Consider the following 14,847-nt stretch of genomic DNA (forward strand, 5'->3'; position numbering starts at 1 on the left):
TTACAGAAAGAAAGAAAATCATGTTTACAAATTTGGATTAATTGGATAAAATGGACTCTATGGGAGACGGCCTTTCCCTAATTCAGAGCTTTCTTGATGAGTTTCTGGATAATGGATCTCATATCTGTAATAAAAGAGTACCTTGTACTTGATCCAAATGGAGATATAATTAATCCTTATTGGAGGCAAAACCAGCCTATTGGGTTTTTTTAAAGGTTTAAATGATTTTCTAGTAGACTTAAAGGAAAACTATACCCCCCAAACAATGTAGGTCTCTATTAAAAGATACTGAGTAAAACAGCTCATGTGTAAAACCCTGCTTCATGTAAATGAACCATTATCATAATAATATACTTTTTTAGTAGTATGTGCCATTGGGTAATCATAAATAGAAAATTGCCATTTTAAAAAATAAGGGCCGCCCCCTGAGATCGTAAGATTCACTGTGTACACATACAAACCACATGTAAGGTCACATGAGCCAATTAACAGACAGAGTTCTGCCTTTTGCTTCCTCACTTCTTCCTGTTACAGTTAGAGTTGTAGTATTTCTGGTCAGGTGATCTCTGAGGCAGCACAGATAGAGTCACGAAATGGTGGTTCAAGGCAAGAGATGTAAAAGGGCAATATTTATGTAAATATATATTCCAGTTTGGTAAGATTCTTTAATATGTCATTCAATTTGATATAAACTATCTGTTGCTTAAGTATTCATTTTGGGGGTATAGTTTTCCTTTAAGGTATGAAGATCCAAATTACAGAAAGACCTGTAATCTGTAAAACCCCAGGTTCCGAGCATTCTGGATAACTGGTTTGAGTAAATTACAGGTACACAAAACATATTTTTTTTGACATATTAATGTTAATTAACCAATTGGGCTCCCATCAACTGTGCCGTTACTGTGAATCTTCCCTTCGGTGGGTTCAGATTTGCACTAAAGATGCTGATTATTCAATAGATATTTGATTAAGTGTGAACTTGTATTATTAAGTAACTAAATCAGTGAGAAATTGATTCAGTTCCGGAGTGAATTTTATGGCCCCATAGCAAAACAACAATAATAAAAAAGCATGGCAGAACTGCAAATGATTTTTTGGAAGATCAAAAGGCCTTGCCGTTAGCTGAAATATAAGTTAAGCACAAGACAAATATGAGTTTAAATACTGTAAAATGTAATTTTAAGTTTATCATTGTTCCTGCAATGCATTTGTGTTAGTCCATATAATTTGTCAGTTAAACCAACACAATGAAATTGCCAGTGGGCATATAGACAGTCCTAAAGCAAAATTCTCCCCACTGCTAAGGTGCTTAGTGCAGCTATAGAAGAATGGGGTATGGGATGTCATACTCTCCTTACACACTATGTTTGCCTGCAATATGTGCGTGTATGTATATTTATTATAATTCGTAAAATTATACAAGACTATTCAAATGTGGCCCAGACATGTCCCTTTAAGATTTTTTTATGGCCCAAAACATGCTTAAACAGATACTGACACCAGAAATTAAATTCTTTGTTACATCTATCATAATATTGCCTTTGAAAGCTACTTATAACTTTGCCATAAAGTATTTGCATAATGCTTTTACATTACCTGTCTGATACCCCATGTTCCTGTATGAGGGGGCTGCCATTTTTGTGCAGCAGGAGTCTGTTAGTATTAGAAACTTTAACGGACAGGCTGAGATGGGACAGTCAGGTTGGCAAAACTGTCGGGTAAAAACTTCAACTAACAGTTACTTACAAAAACAAACCTCTCAGTAAAAAACAATCAACATGATCTATAGGTAACTTTTAATATACTTTCATATTTTAAAAAGTCATTTTTTAGTGTCAGTATCACTTTAAAAACCTTATAGACCACGCTGAATAGTGGATAATTGGACCGTATCATGGAAAATAGTGGAAATTACTTAAAGGGGTTGTTCTCCTTTAAATTCATTTTTAGTATGATGTAGAGCAGGGATCTCCAACCTTTTGAACCTGTGAGCAACATTCAGAAATAAAAGGAGTTGGTATATTTTCTTGGGTGCCAAATAAGTGCGGTGATTGGCCATTTGGTAGCCCCTATGTGGATTGTCAGCCTACATTGAGGCTCTGTTTGGCAGTGCACCTGTTTTTATGCAGCCAAAAATTGCCTTTAAACCTGGAATTCAAAAATAAGCACTTGCTTTGAGGCCACTGAGAGCAACATGCAAGGGGTCGGAGAGCAACATGTTACTCACAAGCTACTGCTTGGGGATCACTGATGTAGAGAGTGATATTCTGAGACAATTTGCTTTTGGCTTTCATTTTTTATTATTTGTGTTTTTTGAGTTATTTAGCTTCTTATTAAGCAGCTCACCAGTTTGCAATTTCAGCAATCCGGTTGCTAGGATCCAAATTACCCTAGTAACCATGCACTGACTTGGAACCATGCACTGACTGGAATATGAATAGGAGAGGCCTAAATAGAAAGATGAGTAATAACATATAGCAATAACAATACATTTGTAGCCTTACAGAACATTTGTTTTTTAGATGGGGTCGGTGACCCCCATTTGAAAGCTGGAACAGGGCAGAAGAAAAAAAGGCAAATACCTGAAAAACTATAAAAGTAAAAAAATAAATAAATGAAAAGTTACTTAGAATTAGCCATTCTATAACATACTAAAAGTTAACTTAAACCCTTTAAATAAACACAAAGGATTAGGGTTCAATTATACAGAGAGATAACTCTCTAACACTCCAACATTGTCAAATTAATTTCCTTTATTTATGGAAATATATAAATGTAAATACATATGAACATTTTATGTAATGTATGTTTTTAACAGGCTTGCGCATGAAAAATAACAGAGCTGTAATCCGTGTTTATTATGCCACATAAAGGCTTGGGAATTAAATTTATGAAGCTTAGTTATTATTACAAGTACAAGGTGCTACCTTGTTATTATTACAAAGCATAATTACAAAAATTAAAGGAAAATGGAACAAAATGACTGGGTGGTGTAAATTTAAGCATCACGTAGTACTGCCTTGGTGTGCTCTTATTTTTCTTGTTCCAGGCAATTAGGTACAGTTAGGTCCATAAATTTTTCTAATTTTGGTTCTGTACATCACCACAATGAATTTTAAATGAAACAATTCAGATGCAGTTGAACTGCAGAATTTCAGCTTTAATTCAGGGGCTCAAAAGTAATTGGAAAATTGACTCAAAGGCTATTTTTATGGGTAGGTGTGGGCAATTCCTTCATTATGTCAATATCAATGAAGCAGATAAAAGCCCTGGAGTTGATTTGAGAGGGGGATGCTTGAATGTGGAAGATTTTGCTGTGAACAAACATGTGGTCAAAGGAGCTCTCCATGCAGGTGAAACAAGCCATCCTTAAGCTGCAAAAACAGAAAAAACCCATCCCAATTTATACTGAAAAGTAGAAGAGGCGCCAGATCATGGTATGGGCTTGTGGGCACATCAGACCATGAGAATGATGGGGATCTTTTGTTATGGCCAACATCAATTTTTCATATTTGGAAGTGGAGAGGTATTATTTTATTTTTCTTCAGTGCAAATGTCACCTAGAAAGAGCTCCAAGGTCTGCTCGAAAAAGACTCCAATCTTCTTGTGTTCTGCATGGATCTCATCTACTAAATGTGGCTCTTTAGGAATTCTCTCTTTGGAATTGTTGTTTCCATATTTCTGATGATGTTTACATGGAGTAGCAATGAATTATATAGCTTGTGCTGTTTAAACCATTAGTTCTCAACAATTTTATACTTTCCTAAATAAAATATTGCTGACCTTTACAATTCAAAGTCTTTCTCCTGCAACACTTTTTTTTGCATCATTGTGACCACGCAAATACGTTTTTGCCCAGCTGACTAATCCAGAAGCTCTGGCAGTTCCGCTTGGGTCACAGTGAGATCTTTATTCCTGAGGAAGGATTCCACTAAGCACAGAAAAGTGCACACATTGCCAAAGCCGACTCAGCAAATAGCCAGCAGTTCCAATAAGCAGAGTGAGGCTTGTCTGCTGAAAATCCATTTGCATTCCAAGCTTTGAGCCATAATTCCTTTCAGTCTGAGTCAGGCAGCCCCATTATCCTGCAAGTCATTCTAATCACATCTGCTGAAGCATCTTAGAAAAATTCATGACAGGCACATTTTTGTAGTATTTTCCCTGAAGTAACATAGAACCCCAAATATTGAGAGAGCTCCCTTTCCAATATAATAGTACTGTACACAAGTGCAGGGGTGAATAGGTCCCTAGCATTTTAACATACCCAGGGGCACACTTACTTAGCTCGAGTGAAGGAATAGAATAAAAAAAACTTAGAATTTCGAATGTTTTTTTGGCCAATTTGACCTTCGACTACGACTTCGAATCGGAAAAAAATCGTTCGACTATTCGACCATTCGATAGTCAAAGTACTGTCTCTTTAAAAAAAAACTTCGACTCCCTACTTCACCACCTAAAACCTACCGAGCATCAATGTTTGCCTATGGGGAAGGTCCCCATAAGCTTTCCTAGGTTTTTTTGATCGAAGGAAAATCGTTCGATCGATGGATTAAAATCCTTCGATCGTACGAACTAAGGAAATGCGGTAAATCCTTCAACTTCGATATTCGAAGGATTTTACTTCGACGGTCGAATATCGAGGGTTAATTAACCCTCGATATTCGACCCTTAGTAAATGTGCCCCCACGAACTAAGGAAATGCGGTAAATCCTTCAACTTCGATATTCGAAGTCGAAGGATTTTACTTCGACGGTCGAATATCGAGGGTTAATTAACCCTCGATATTCGACCCTTAGTAAATGTGCCCATTTGTCTTTCATGATATCAATGGAAGGTGCCCTGTTGCTTGCTTTTGCCGTGCAAGATACAGCCTTGTTAGAGGTACACCTCCATAGGCTTCCCAGCTTGACGTAGATGTGATGAGAGTAGGGATGAGTGAATTAGACGAGCGTAATTTTTTTTAAGCGCAACATTTGTTTTCTCCCATTGGAGTCTATGGGCGTCATTTCCACGGTGGAACTTAAAAAATTCGCTCATCCCTAGATGAGAGATTAGAGACTGCATTCCCTTATTCATCCTTTCAGTGGAGTAACTAGATATTAGCAAATTCATTTTAGAGCCCCCCCCCAAATGTGCAGAGGTTGTCCTGTTTTACCAATACATATTAAAATGGTTCATTAATTAGGGCTTCACAGGGCCCCCTCTGCAGGCGCAGGGTCTGCATCCTCTGTAGTTACACCCCTGCATCCTTTATTTAATAAAGTCTTCCCAGAAGATCAGTCAGAAAGAGAAGCTCTTTTACACAGTAGAGGAAATCTAATGTACTGGATACTCCAGAGACGCGGTTTTCAAACAGAGCCCATTAACAGATTTGAGCTCCCTGCTGAGTGCCTTAGAATTACATAAAATAATGCAAGAGGAATGGTGACGATCTGTAGGATGCGCAAGTGTAATGTTAGATCAGATTTTAGAAAAGGCTGAAAGTAAGTTGGTATGACATGAAGACATGCTGTATGTGCAAGGGCTGCAGAAACCAATGTAAATCTACATGTATCTGATTAATGGAACCTACCATGACATTTAAAGAGGCATAATACTGAAAGGCGAAGGGTATCCGGTGGTGCAAAAGCTTGGCCAACATTATTCCATTTACAATTTCAATTTGGCAAATTCAGTTTAGAGTAGGGGATGGGAACAAATCTGAACGGGGCATCAAATCTGAGCAAAGTTTAAAGGGGTTGATCACCTTTAAATTAACGGAGATAATTTGTAGTTGGTTTTCATTTTAAATTTTAAACCACTAAAAAAGGGGGGGCACAGGGAACAATATAGGTTAATCACTCAACACATGGAACAGGTGGTCCAGCCCCTCAGCTTAGGGAATGGATAAACCAGCGAAGTACAAAACGAGGGGTATTGGGCACTCCAAAAGGGCCACCCTGTTCCTTTAATAAGCTAGGCTTGAAACACAGGCTGCTGTAGCCCCCAAAATATAATAATTTGAACAAAAAGTGCAGTTCTTCAATGTCTACCCACTTACTAACTGTGCTTAGTGGATGTCTCATAAGCAGTTATAGCAGAGCAGCTAAGAAAGTCTTCTACTGGGTTAAGTATAGATGCCTCTGCTAATTTTACAGCAGCCAAACATGCCACAGCTTCAAACATAATCATATTTTGTATGCCAGTGAATATCTAACAAGGCTGCAAGCAATGTAGTAATGTATTTACTTTCTATAATCATCCTTTAACATGATTAAGTTGAAAACAATTGATACACAGCAGAGCCGCTGTACTTCGGATAATGTAAAAGAATCCTTTGTATTTATGGATCAGGAAGGGTAAATACAAAGTTGCACAGCTGAGAAACTCAATAGAAAGTGCAGCAGCAGAGGCCAAATCAGATGTGGCAGGGCTTATTTGTGTATATTATGGAAATTGGCTGTTTGTATCGCGTCCTATCTTCGAATGAAGGACACATGATTTCATGTAAAAGGGAAATATATCAGATGGAATCCTTTGATACACAAAGAGGAAATTTCTTTCAACAATTGTCGAGGCAAAGGCAAAGCAGCCATAAAACACGAGCACGAGGGGAAAAAATCAATTTAGGTTTGGAACCAAAGGACATGATAACACTATAAAGTAGAGCACGGGAAAATCTGATTTTAATCATGTGGCTTGTGGCAAGAAGAGAAGGAATTGAAGCCTGGTCTGTTACCATACGCCTGCCGCTAAGGCCGACAAAATCTGCCGAAAGACAGAGTCGGCAGCTTATTGGCCTGTGTGTGGGGCCATCTGGCAGGAGTCTGGCTGAAAGTCGGGCAAATGCCGATCAGGCAGATTAAAAAATCCCGTTGGATAGCAGCCGTATCTTTTCGTTGATGTGGTCCCATGATCCGACCGCCCATTTGGCCTCCATTCTGATCACCCCGATATCGCCCACTTCAATGTGGGCATATCAGGGAGAGATCCGCTCGTTTGGTCCTGGGCCCACTGGGGCTGCTACCTCAGGGGGCCCCCACACAGTGTTGACCTGGGACACCAGGGGCCCACCCAAAAAACTTTAGACCAGGGGCCCACTCTCAGTACTATTATTCTTCCTCTGCTCACTCAACCTCTATTCTCCTAGACTCTTTTCTTTACATACTATAATCTATTAATCCATCTATTTAGCTTCTTTGTTCTCATAGAAATTGATAATGACCATGAAATGATTATAAGCAGGAGGGCCCACGGGAGTTTTCCTGGTATCCCGGTGGGCCAGTCAGACACTGTATCAGAGCCCATTGGGTGCACTGGAATTACAGATCCATAAACCCCTCCCAGAATATGGCCCTTTAGCACTTAAGTTAATAGAATAAAATAGTGGGGAATATATAACTACACCAAAAATGTGGGGCCTGAGGCAGAGGACTGGTTCAACTGGCCCACATAGTGTATTTTCACCTGCCTATGTATTATTAGTTTTAGTATTAGCATGTATTTATATAGCGCCAACATATTTTGCAGCGCTGTAAAGTAAATGTGTTTTTTACAACTAAATCACATGAATTACATAAGTAGAACATATGGAGTTACATACATCACAACCAATACCGGTACAAAAGGTGAGGAAGGCACTGTGCAAAAGAGCTTACAATCTAAAGGTAAGGGAATAAGACACAAGGTGTGGGAGTGGGCAAGATCAGAATTTAATGGGTGAGAGATGTACTACTGTATGTGGTATTGCATTTGGTAGTTAAGAGTGAGGGTAGGCTTCTCTAAAGAAGTATGTTTTTAGAGATCTTTTGAAAGCAGAAAGGTTGGCAGAAAGTCGGACAGACCGTGGGAGAGAATTCCAGAGGAGGGGTTCAGCCCTTGCGAAGTCTTGAATGAGAGCACGTGGAGAGGTAATGAGAAAAGAGTTAAAGGGATCCTGTCATCGGAAAACGTGTTTTTTCAAAACGTATCAGTTAATAGTGTTACTCCAGCAGAATTCTGCACTGAAATCCATTTCTCAAAAGAGCAAACAGATTTTTTTTATATTCAATTTTGAAATCTGACATAGGGCTAGACATTTTGTCAATTTCCCAGCTGCCCCTGGTCATGTGACTTGTGCCTGCACTTTAAGAGAGAAATGCTTTCTGGCAGGCTGCGGTTTTTCCTTCTCAATGTAACTGAATGTGCATCAGTGAGACATGGGTTTTTACTATTGAGTGTTGTTCTTAGATCTCCCAGGCAGCTGTTATCTTGTGTTAGGGAGCTGTTATTTGGTTTCCTTCCCATTGTTCTTTTGTTTGGCTGCTGGGGGGGAAAGGGAGGGGGGGGTGATATCACTCCAACTTGCAGTACAGCAGTAAAGATTGATTGAAGTTTACCAGAGCAGAAGTCACATGACTTGGGGCAGCTGGGAAATTGACAATATGTCTAGCCCCATGTCAGATTTCAAAATTGAATATAAAAAAATCTGTTTGCTCTTTTGAGAAATGGATTTCAGTGCAGAATTCTGCTGGAGCAGCACTATTAAATGATTAATTTTGAAAAAAAAATTTTTTTCCCATGACAGTATCTTTTAAAGTAGCAGGTTAGTAGAGGAGCTTAGTAAGCGGATGGGTGAGTATATAGAGATGAGTTCAGAGATGTAGGGAGGGGAGGATTTATGAACTGCTTTGAATGGCAGGGTCATTAATTTGAATTTTATTCTGAAAAGTAGCGGAAGTCAGTGCAGGGTTTGGCAAAGTGGCATGGCAGAGGAGAAGCGGTTGCTGAGGCTTATGAGCCTTGCGGCAGTGTTCATTGTGGACTGGAGAGGTCACAGTCTCTGGCGGTGAAAGCCAATTAGGTTTATGAGCAGAATGTTCCTTTTGTGCAACGGTTTGCAAGCAGAGCTGCCATGCTGTTCATATCAGCAGAGACATTGTTAATAAAAAACATCAGCACTTACTAGGTCATAACTAGACAGCACTGGCCCAAATGATGAAATGGCTGCCCATGCATGAGCTGTAGACCATGTCAACAACCTCCTGACTCGTGTACAAACCACAACCACCCAGGCCCAATCAGAATCTGATTGGGCCTGCTTAGATGAGCTGTGAAGTTCTGTAGGTGCCAACCATACTATCCTTTAATCGGGCCTAGTGCTGAACACTCAAAACTGCCTGTTTTGGTCACAATGCTACAGTCTGGCCAGTTGTCCATGCAGTGTCATGACAATGGTTTTGAAAACATGATAAACTGTGATAAATAAAATATTATGTGCTTAGGGTAGTGTTCCAGTCAAAAGTGTTTTGCTTGAGGACACAGATTTATTAAAACATCCACAATTGTTTTGGTGTGTTTTTATAGCAACGACAGCATGCAATGATCATGCATACCGATTGAAAGGACATGCATAAAATATGAATTAATAGACTTACCTTGCTTTCCACCAGAGAGACCAGTATCTGCTCCATGGCTGAAGCAGTGGATGGGACAGAAGCCTGAATGTGTCCAACGATCACACCAATTGCCACCCGGGAAAGTTCATAGCTAAGGTTGGTGTTCTTGCGGACCATTTCAATAAGCTCTGCAGCAATAGTTTTCGGAACAGTTATAGCATCATGGGTTGGGGATTCAGGTGCAGCAGACTTCAAAGAGGCTTTAACTTTGGTATCACTGCTGATGGAATTAAAGGCCTCAACATTGGGAGGGGGAGCTGGAGCATTCCTTTTAGTTTGTGTAGTCTGGCCGCTCTCACATGCATTCTGTATTTGAGTAGGGGGTCCTGGGGCCGCTTGCTTAGTGTGAGAATTTGGAACAGCGGTGGCTGAAGTGTTACTGGGGTCTACAACCTGGGACACTCTAGTATGTGCGCTCCTTGTAGGGACAGGGGGTGGAGTATTGCATGGACTGGAAGTTGTATGAACAGAGTCTGTGGATGAAGTGCAAAGTGTGTCAAGAGATGATATACTTGAGTTGGAAGCGTTGGACATAGGCCTTGATGACTTGTCAATGATACCTGCAAGGCAGAAAAAAGGAAGATTTAAGTCACGGACAGATTCTCCTGAACAGCTTGCAAAGCACTACCGACTGCCAGCATGTTGCACTGCCTGCAGTAGGATAAAAACACAATGAAACCTAATGAAATTAAACGTATACAATTACAAGACAAGGATAACTTTCATGGCAAGGCAAATATGCAATATATCTGCACATGTGCACTTCAGGTTATTATTCGAAATGGGGAAAGCAGGAGAGTTGCCTCCGATTTTCATTCTACAAGGGAAATTTTATTGCAGCCTTTGAAGGGCAAGTCAACCCCAAAATAAAAAGTTGCCTAATAAAAAAAAATCCCATAATTCTAAGCAACTTTCCCATATACATTTATTAAAAATTTCCAGAGCTTTTGAAGTTATTTCTAAAAAGAAACTGCCATTGAAAGCATTTGCTTAACTCCTGGTTGTTACTTTTTAAACAATGTTGCAAAAGTCTTAGTTCCCCAGCAAAAACCCGTCTGTTAATCAACTGCCTTGTCTTACATTGTATCAACAGTCTGAGCCACCAGGACCGAGAATAGAAAAGGACCAACAATGCTCTCAATAGCAATGCATACACAAATAACTTAAAACCATTGAAAATTTGTAATGAATGTATTTTGCAAAGTTGCTTTGCCTTTCATTAGGTAAAACATTATTTTTGGGTTGACATGTCCTTTAAACATCGGAATTGCAGTGAGCTACTTACTTTTAGTACAGAGGGCATTCTGCAGATTCTTCTGCTTCTCGGGGGGCGGAGGAGCGATCGGAGCAGCTCGTCTTGGCTGTGGGGGAATCTGTACAACAACACTGTGCTTAAAATATACACATATTTAAGGATGTACTTAAGGGTGCTAAAAAAAGATTTTATTGCCTTTGCACATTTCATATATTTGAAAGTGGTTGCACTGGAGACTTCATAAATCACTCAGCAATGTCCAGCTGTTTTACAATAGCCATGCAGCACCCTCTGCGGGAACAACGGAATGTGCAGAATACAGAGTGTATTTGTAAAAAGAATGTTGGAAATGTTGGTTATGAGTTACAGGTTTTACTGTATGGCTTCTTCAGATTGCAAAATGTAAAAATACCTGATAAAGGTTGCTCTCCTCTAACTGGAACTCTGGATTCGGCAAGCTCATGTGACGTTCTGTCCGGCAAACCCCATTAGAATGCCGTGCCGTATCCAAGTGGTGCTCACTGGAGGAAGCAGTGATGGAATCAGACTGAGCGGATGGCGAGTGGTTCTTTCTTGTTTCTGTCTCTTTACGATGATGTATAAGCTTCCTATCAGGAAAATAAAAGCAGTATATAAAGAATGATTGTTGGTTTCTAACCACCAGACCCTTTAATTCCTGCCTTATAAACCCTACCTCCATCCACAATCTGAGAGAGCTTTTCTACTGCCTTAAAGTAGGAATCAAGTGCTTGAAAGCAATCTCTTGCTTGCACTGCCCTGGTTCATTCTGGGGCAACATTATTACAGCATGGAAAGCAGTGCTTTAAATACAATACAGCATCTGTAAGCCAAAATGGGCAACCCTTTCTGCACTCTTTTCTATTCTGATCTGGCCCCATAGCTGCCTAAAGTATGGTAAACATTGAACTAATTTCTCTCCGTCCTTTAAAACAGACCTATTAATTAAGCAAAGGAGCAGCAGAACTCTCAGTGGTCCCAGTGTATCCCATTACTGGGTCTTTTCCCTGAGCCATCTCCACCACTACCCACAGTCAGAAGGGAACTCACTGCAGTTAAACACCACCACTCTATTAAAGGGATACTGTCATGGGAAAATTGTTTTTTTTTCAAAATGAATCAGTTAATAATGCTGCTCTAGCAGAAATTCTGCACTGAAATCCATTTCTCATAAGAGCAAACCCGATTTTTTTTATATTCAATTTTGAAATCTGACATGCGGCTAGACATATTGTCAATTTCCCAGCTGCCCCAAGTCATGTGACTTGTGCTCTGATAAACTTCAATCACTCTTTACTGCTGTACTGCAATTTGGAGTGATATCACCCCCTCCCTTTTCCCCAGCAGCCAAACAAAAGAACAATGGGAAGGTAACCAGATAGCAGCTCCCTAACACAAGATAACAGCTCCCTAACACAAGATAACAGCTGCCTGGTAGATCTAAGAACAACACTCAATAGTGAAAACCCATGTCCCACTGAGACACATTGTTACATTGAGAAGGAAGAACAGCAGCCTGCCAGAAAGCATTTCTCTCCTAAAGTGCAGGCACAAGTCACATGACCAGGGGCAGCTGGGAAATTGACAAAATGTCTAGCCCCATGTCAGATTTCAAAATTGAATATAAAAAAATCTGTTTTCTCTTTTGAGAAATGGATTTCAATGCAGAATTCTGCTGGAGTAGCACTATTAACTGATGCGTTTTGAAAAAAACATGTTTTCTGATGACAGGATCCCTTTAAGGACTTTAACTCCCAGATACTCACTGCAGTACATCTCGCTGCTCTAGGTTGTATTTCCCTCCATTCTTCATAGCTGCATTATGGATTGTTTCAATCGCTCTGTCAATTGACTGCAGGACCACATCTTGTTCTTGGACCTAAGTCATAAAGCACACAAATCTTAACAAGGAGGAATATATGCAGAGCTTCCAAATAATAAACGATAGAGCCATGAAGGTATTTCCTGGAAGACTGTTCTACTTCTCTCTATAGACCTTGAGCTGGACACTGATGCACACACTAGTCACATATGTCTGTCAGATTCCATCCTGTCAGATCTTTTGTTCATTTGGACAAAATAATCTGTGGACAATGAATGGGCTAAAAAACACTCTCCAACATTCCTGACTCATGATCTTAAAGGGGAACCATCGCGAAAATGAAAATTGAATATAAGCTTCATCATACCGAAATAAGAAACTTTCTAAATACAATCAATTAAAAATTCTGTACAGTTTCTAAAAGAATCAAGTTTATATTCACGATTCCTCTCTCAGCATCTGTTTCTCTTCATTCTCTCTTCAGGCAGCAGTTGGGTGTCAGATATTCATTGACAGTAAGAGTTAATATATCTTATAGGGGGGCTCCTTTTGCCTAGAAGATTGTATTAGAGCTCACTCTAATAAAAACACTAGACATCATGTCTCTCTACATGCAGGATTTTTGCAGAAAGCACTTATTTTGTTAAATTTAGTTTGTACTGGAATCAGTTATTTGAGTGAACTCTAATACATCTGCTAGAAAAGGAGCCCCCTATAAGATATATCGGATCATTCATCTGACACCCAACTGTTGCATGAAGACAGAATGAAGAGAAACAGATGCTGAGAGAGGGTTAGTGAAGATAAATTTGATTATTTCAGAAACGATGCAGAATGTTTAATGGATTATATTTACAAAGTGTCTTGTTTCAGTATGATGAAGCTTATATTGAATTTTCATTTTTATGATAGTTCCCATTTAATAATCTGCCCTGCAAGACCCTTCACCCCCACGTCCTTCTTAGCTTACACATCCTGAATATTCACAGAAAAAGACCTTGAAAAGTATCATATATGAAATATTTCCCAGCAAAAGCAGCAAAAATGAAAGTTTTTAATCAAATTTCAATGATATGAAAGATGGAATGACCTTCAGTCCATGCTCCATACAGATGAACAATAGCTACTTTCATACTGGTAAAGATTACTTTTCCTTGGGCGGTAAAACTGTCAGTACTATGAAGCCAGTCAATAACGTTCAGGGTTAAACACCTTTCCGCATATATATTAAAACATTGTTGGGACCTCTGCTAAAAATTCATTTTTTAATATAACGGCAAGTGCAGCCCATGGTGACAGATCTCCAAAGCTGGACAGGCATGCGGAACTGATCACCAAGAGTATTGGATCTGTATCCAATTGGTCTAGAGCAGTGGCAGGGAAAACAGCACCCTAAAGTTAGTCATTCAGTGCTCACACAAAACATGAGGACCCTAGAGGAGATGAAGAATACAATTCCTGAGTAACAACAGCTACATTCAGGTAATGGTTGGATGACAACTTAGCAAATCAGAATTATTTTAGCCCTGGTCAGGAAGGAATTTTTAATGTTAAACCCAGCTTGTGAATGATTATTATGTTCCTCATCAGTGAAGTTGACTTCAACTTAGATAAAGTTTGTCTTCAGTACCAGAATAGACATTGGTCAACATGTTCCTCAGCTGCTGGAATGCCAAAAGCAAATATATAATGGGGAGAGGAGCAAGAGCAATAGCAAATTGCAGCGAGATGCCTTAAAGTGGACCTGTCACCAAGACACAAAAATCTGTATAATAAAAGTCCTTTTCAAATTAAACATGAAATCCAATTTCTATTTTTTATTTAAGCATTCTTAGCTGTTGTAAGCTCATTTAAACATCTCAGTTGTCAATCAAATATTGTCTGCCCCTCATCTATGCCCTTTCACTTTCAATTCAGCACTTCTTAGATGTCACTGCTCCCCACACATTCCCCCATACTCTTTACCATATAACTGTGTGGCCAGGGCATGGGGATGGACATTGGGTCCCCCATTCTGGTGCACAAACAAGATTCTGAGATGTTGCAAGGCTTGTCTTAATAACAGTGTCCACAAAATGGCTCCTGCCTACTTGTTATGCATCATCACTTGTGTCAAGAGAAGAGGAAAAAGGGAAATTACAGCCGAGGAGGAAACTAATGAACTATAAATAAAGTGGTTGGAAGTCATTTCTCAGAAGGATTTTTTGAGACATGAATAATGAAAAAGGGAAGCCATTGGCATATATTTTATTTAAGGAATGAGATGAGGAAAAGAAAAACCCACACACATATATATACACTACACACACACATATCTATACTGAACTAACAGCAGA

At 39.4% G+C, this 14,847-nt stretch overlaps 1 protein-coding gene across 3 annotated transcripts in view; it reads right to left on the minus strand.

Annotated features, from left to right (window-relative positions):
* Window positions 1–14,847, minus strand: part of nckipsd.S (NCK interacting protein with SH3 domain S homeolog) — a 66,724-nt gene that overhangs the window by 28,521 nt on the left and 23,356 nt on the right. For 2 of the 3 annotated variants that reach the window (XM_041591309.1, XM_018259589.2), the window contains exons 2-5: window positions 12,456–12,568; window positions 11,084–11,279; window positions 10,702–10,789; window positions 9,396–9,976 (exon numbers count right to left, since the gene is read on the minus strand). In XM_041591309.1, coding sequence (XP_041447243.1) covers window positions 9,396–9,976; window positions 10,702–10,789; window positions 11,084–11,279; window positions 12,456–12,502 — 912 coding nt within the window. In that variant the 5' untranslated portion in view covers window positions 12,503–12,568. 3 annotated transcript variants of the gene reach the window in all.

Source organism: Xenopus laevis, chromosome 4S, assembly GCF_017654675.1.
Source record: "Xenopus laevis strain J_2021 chromosome 4S, Xenopus_laevis_v10.1, whole genome shotgun sequence".
Classification (NCBI taxonomy): Eukaryota; Metazoa; Chordata; class Amphibia; order Anura; family Pipidae; genus Xenopus; species Xenopus laevis.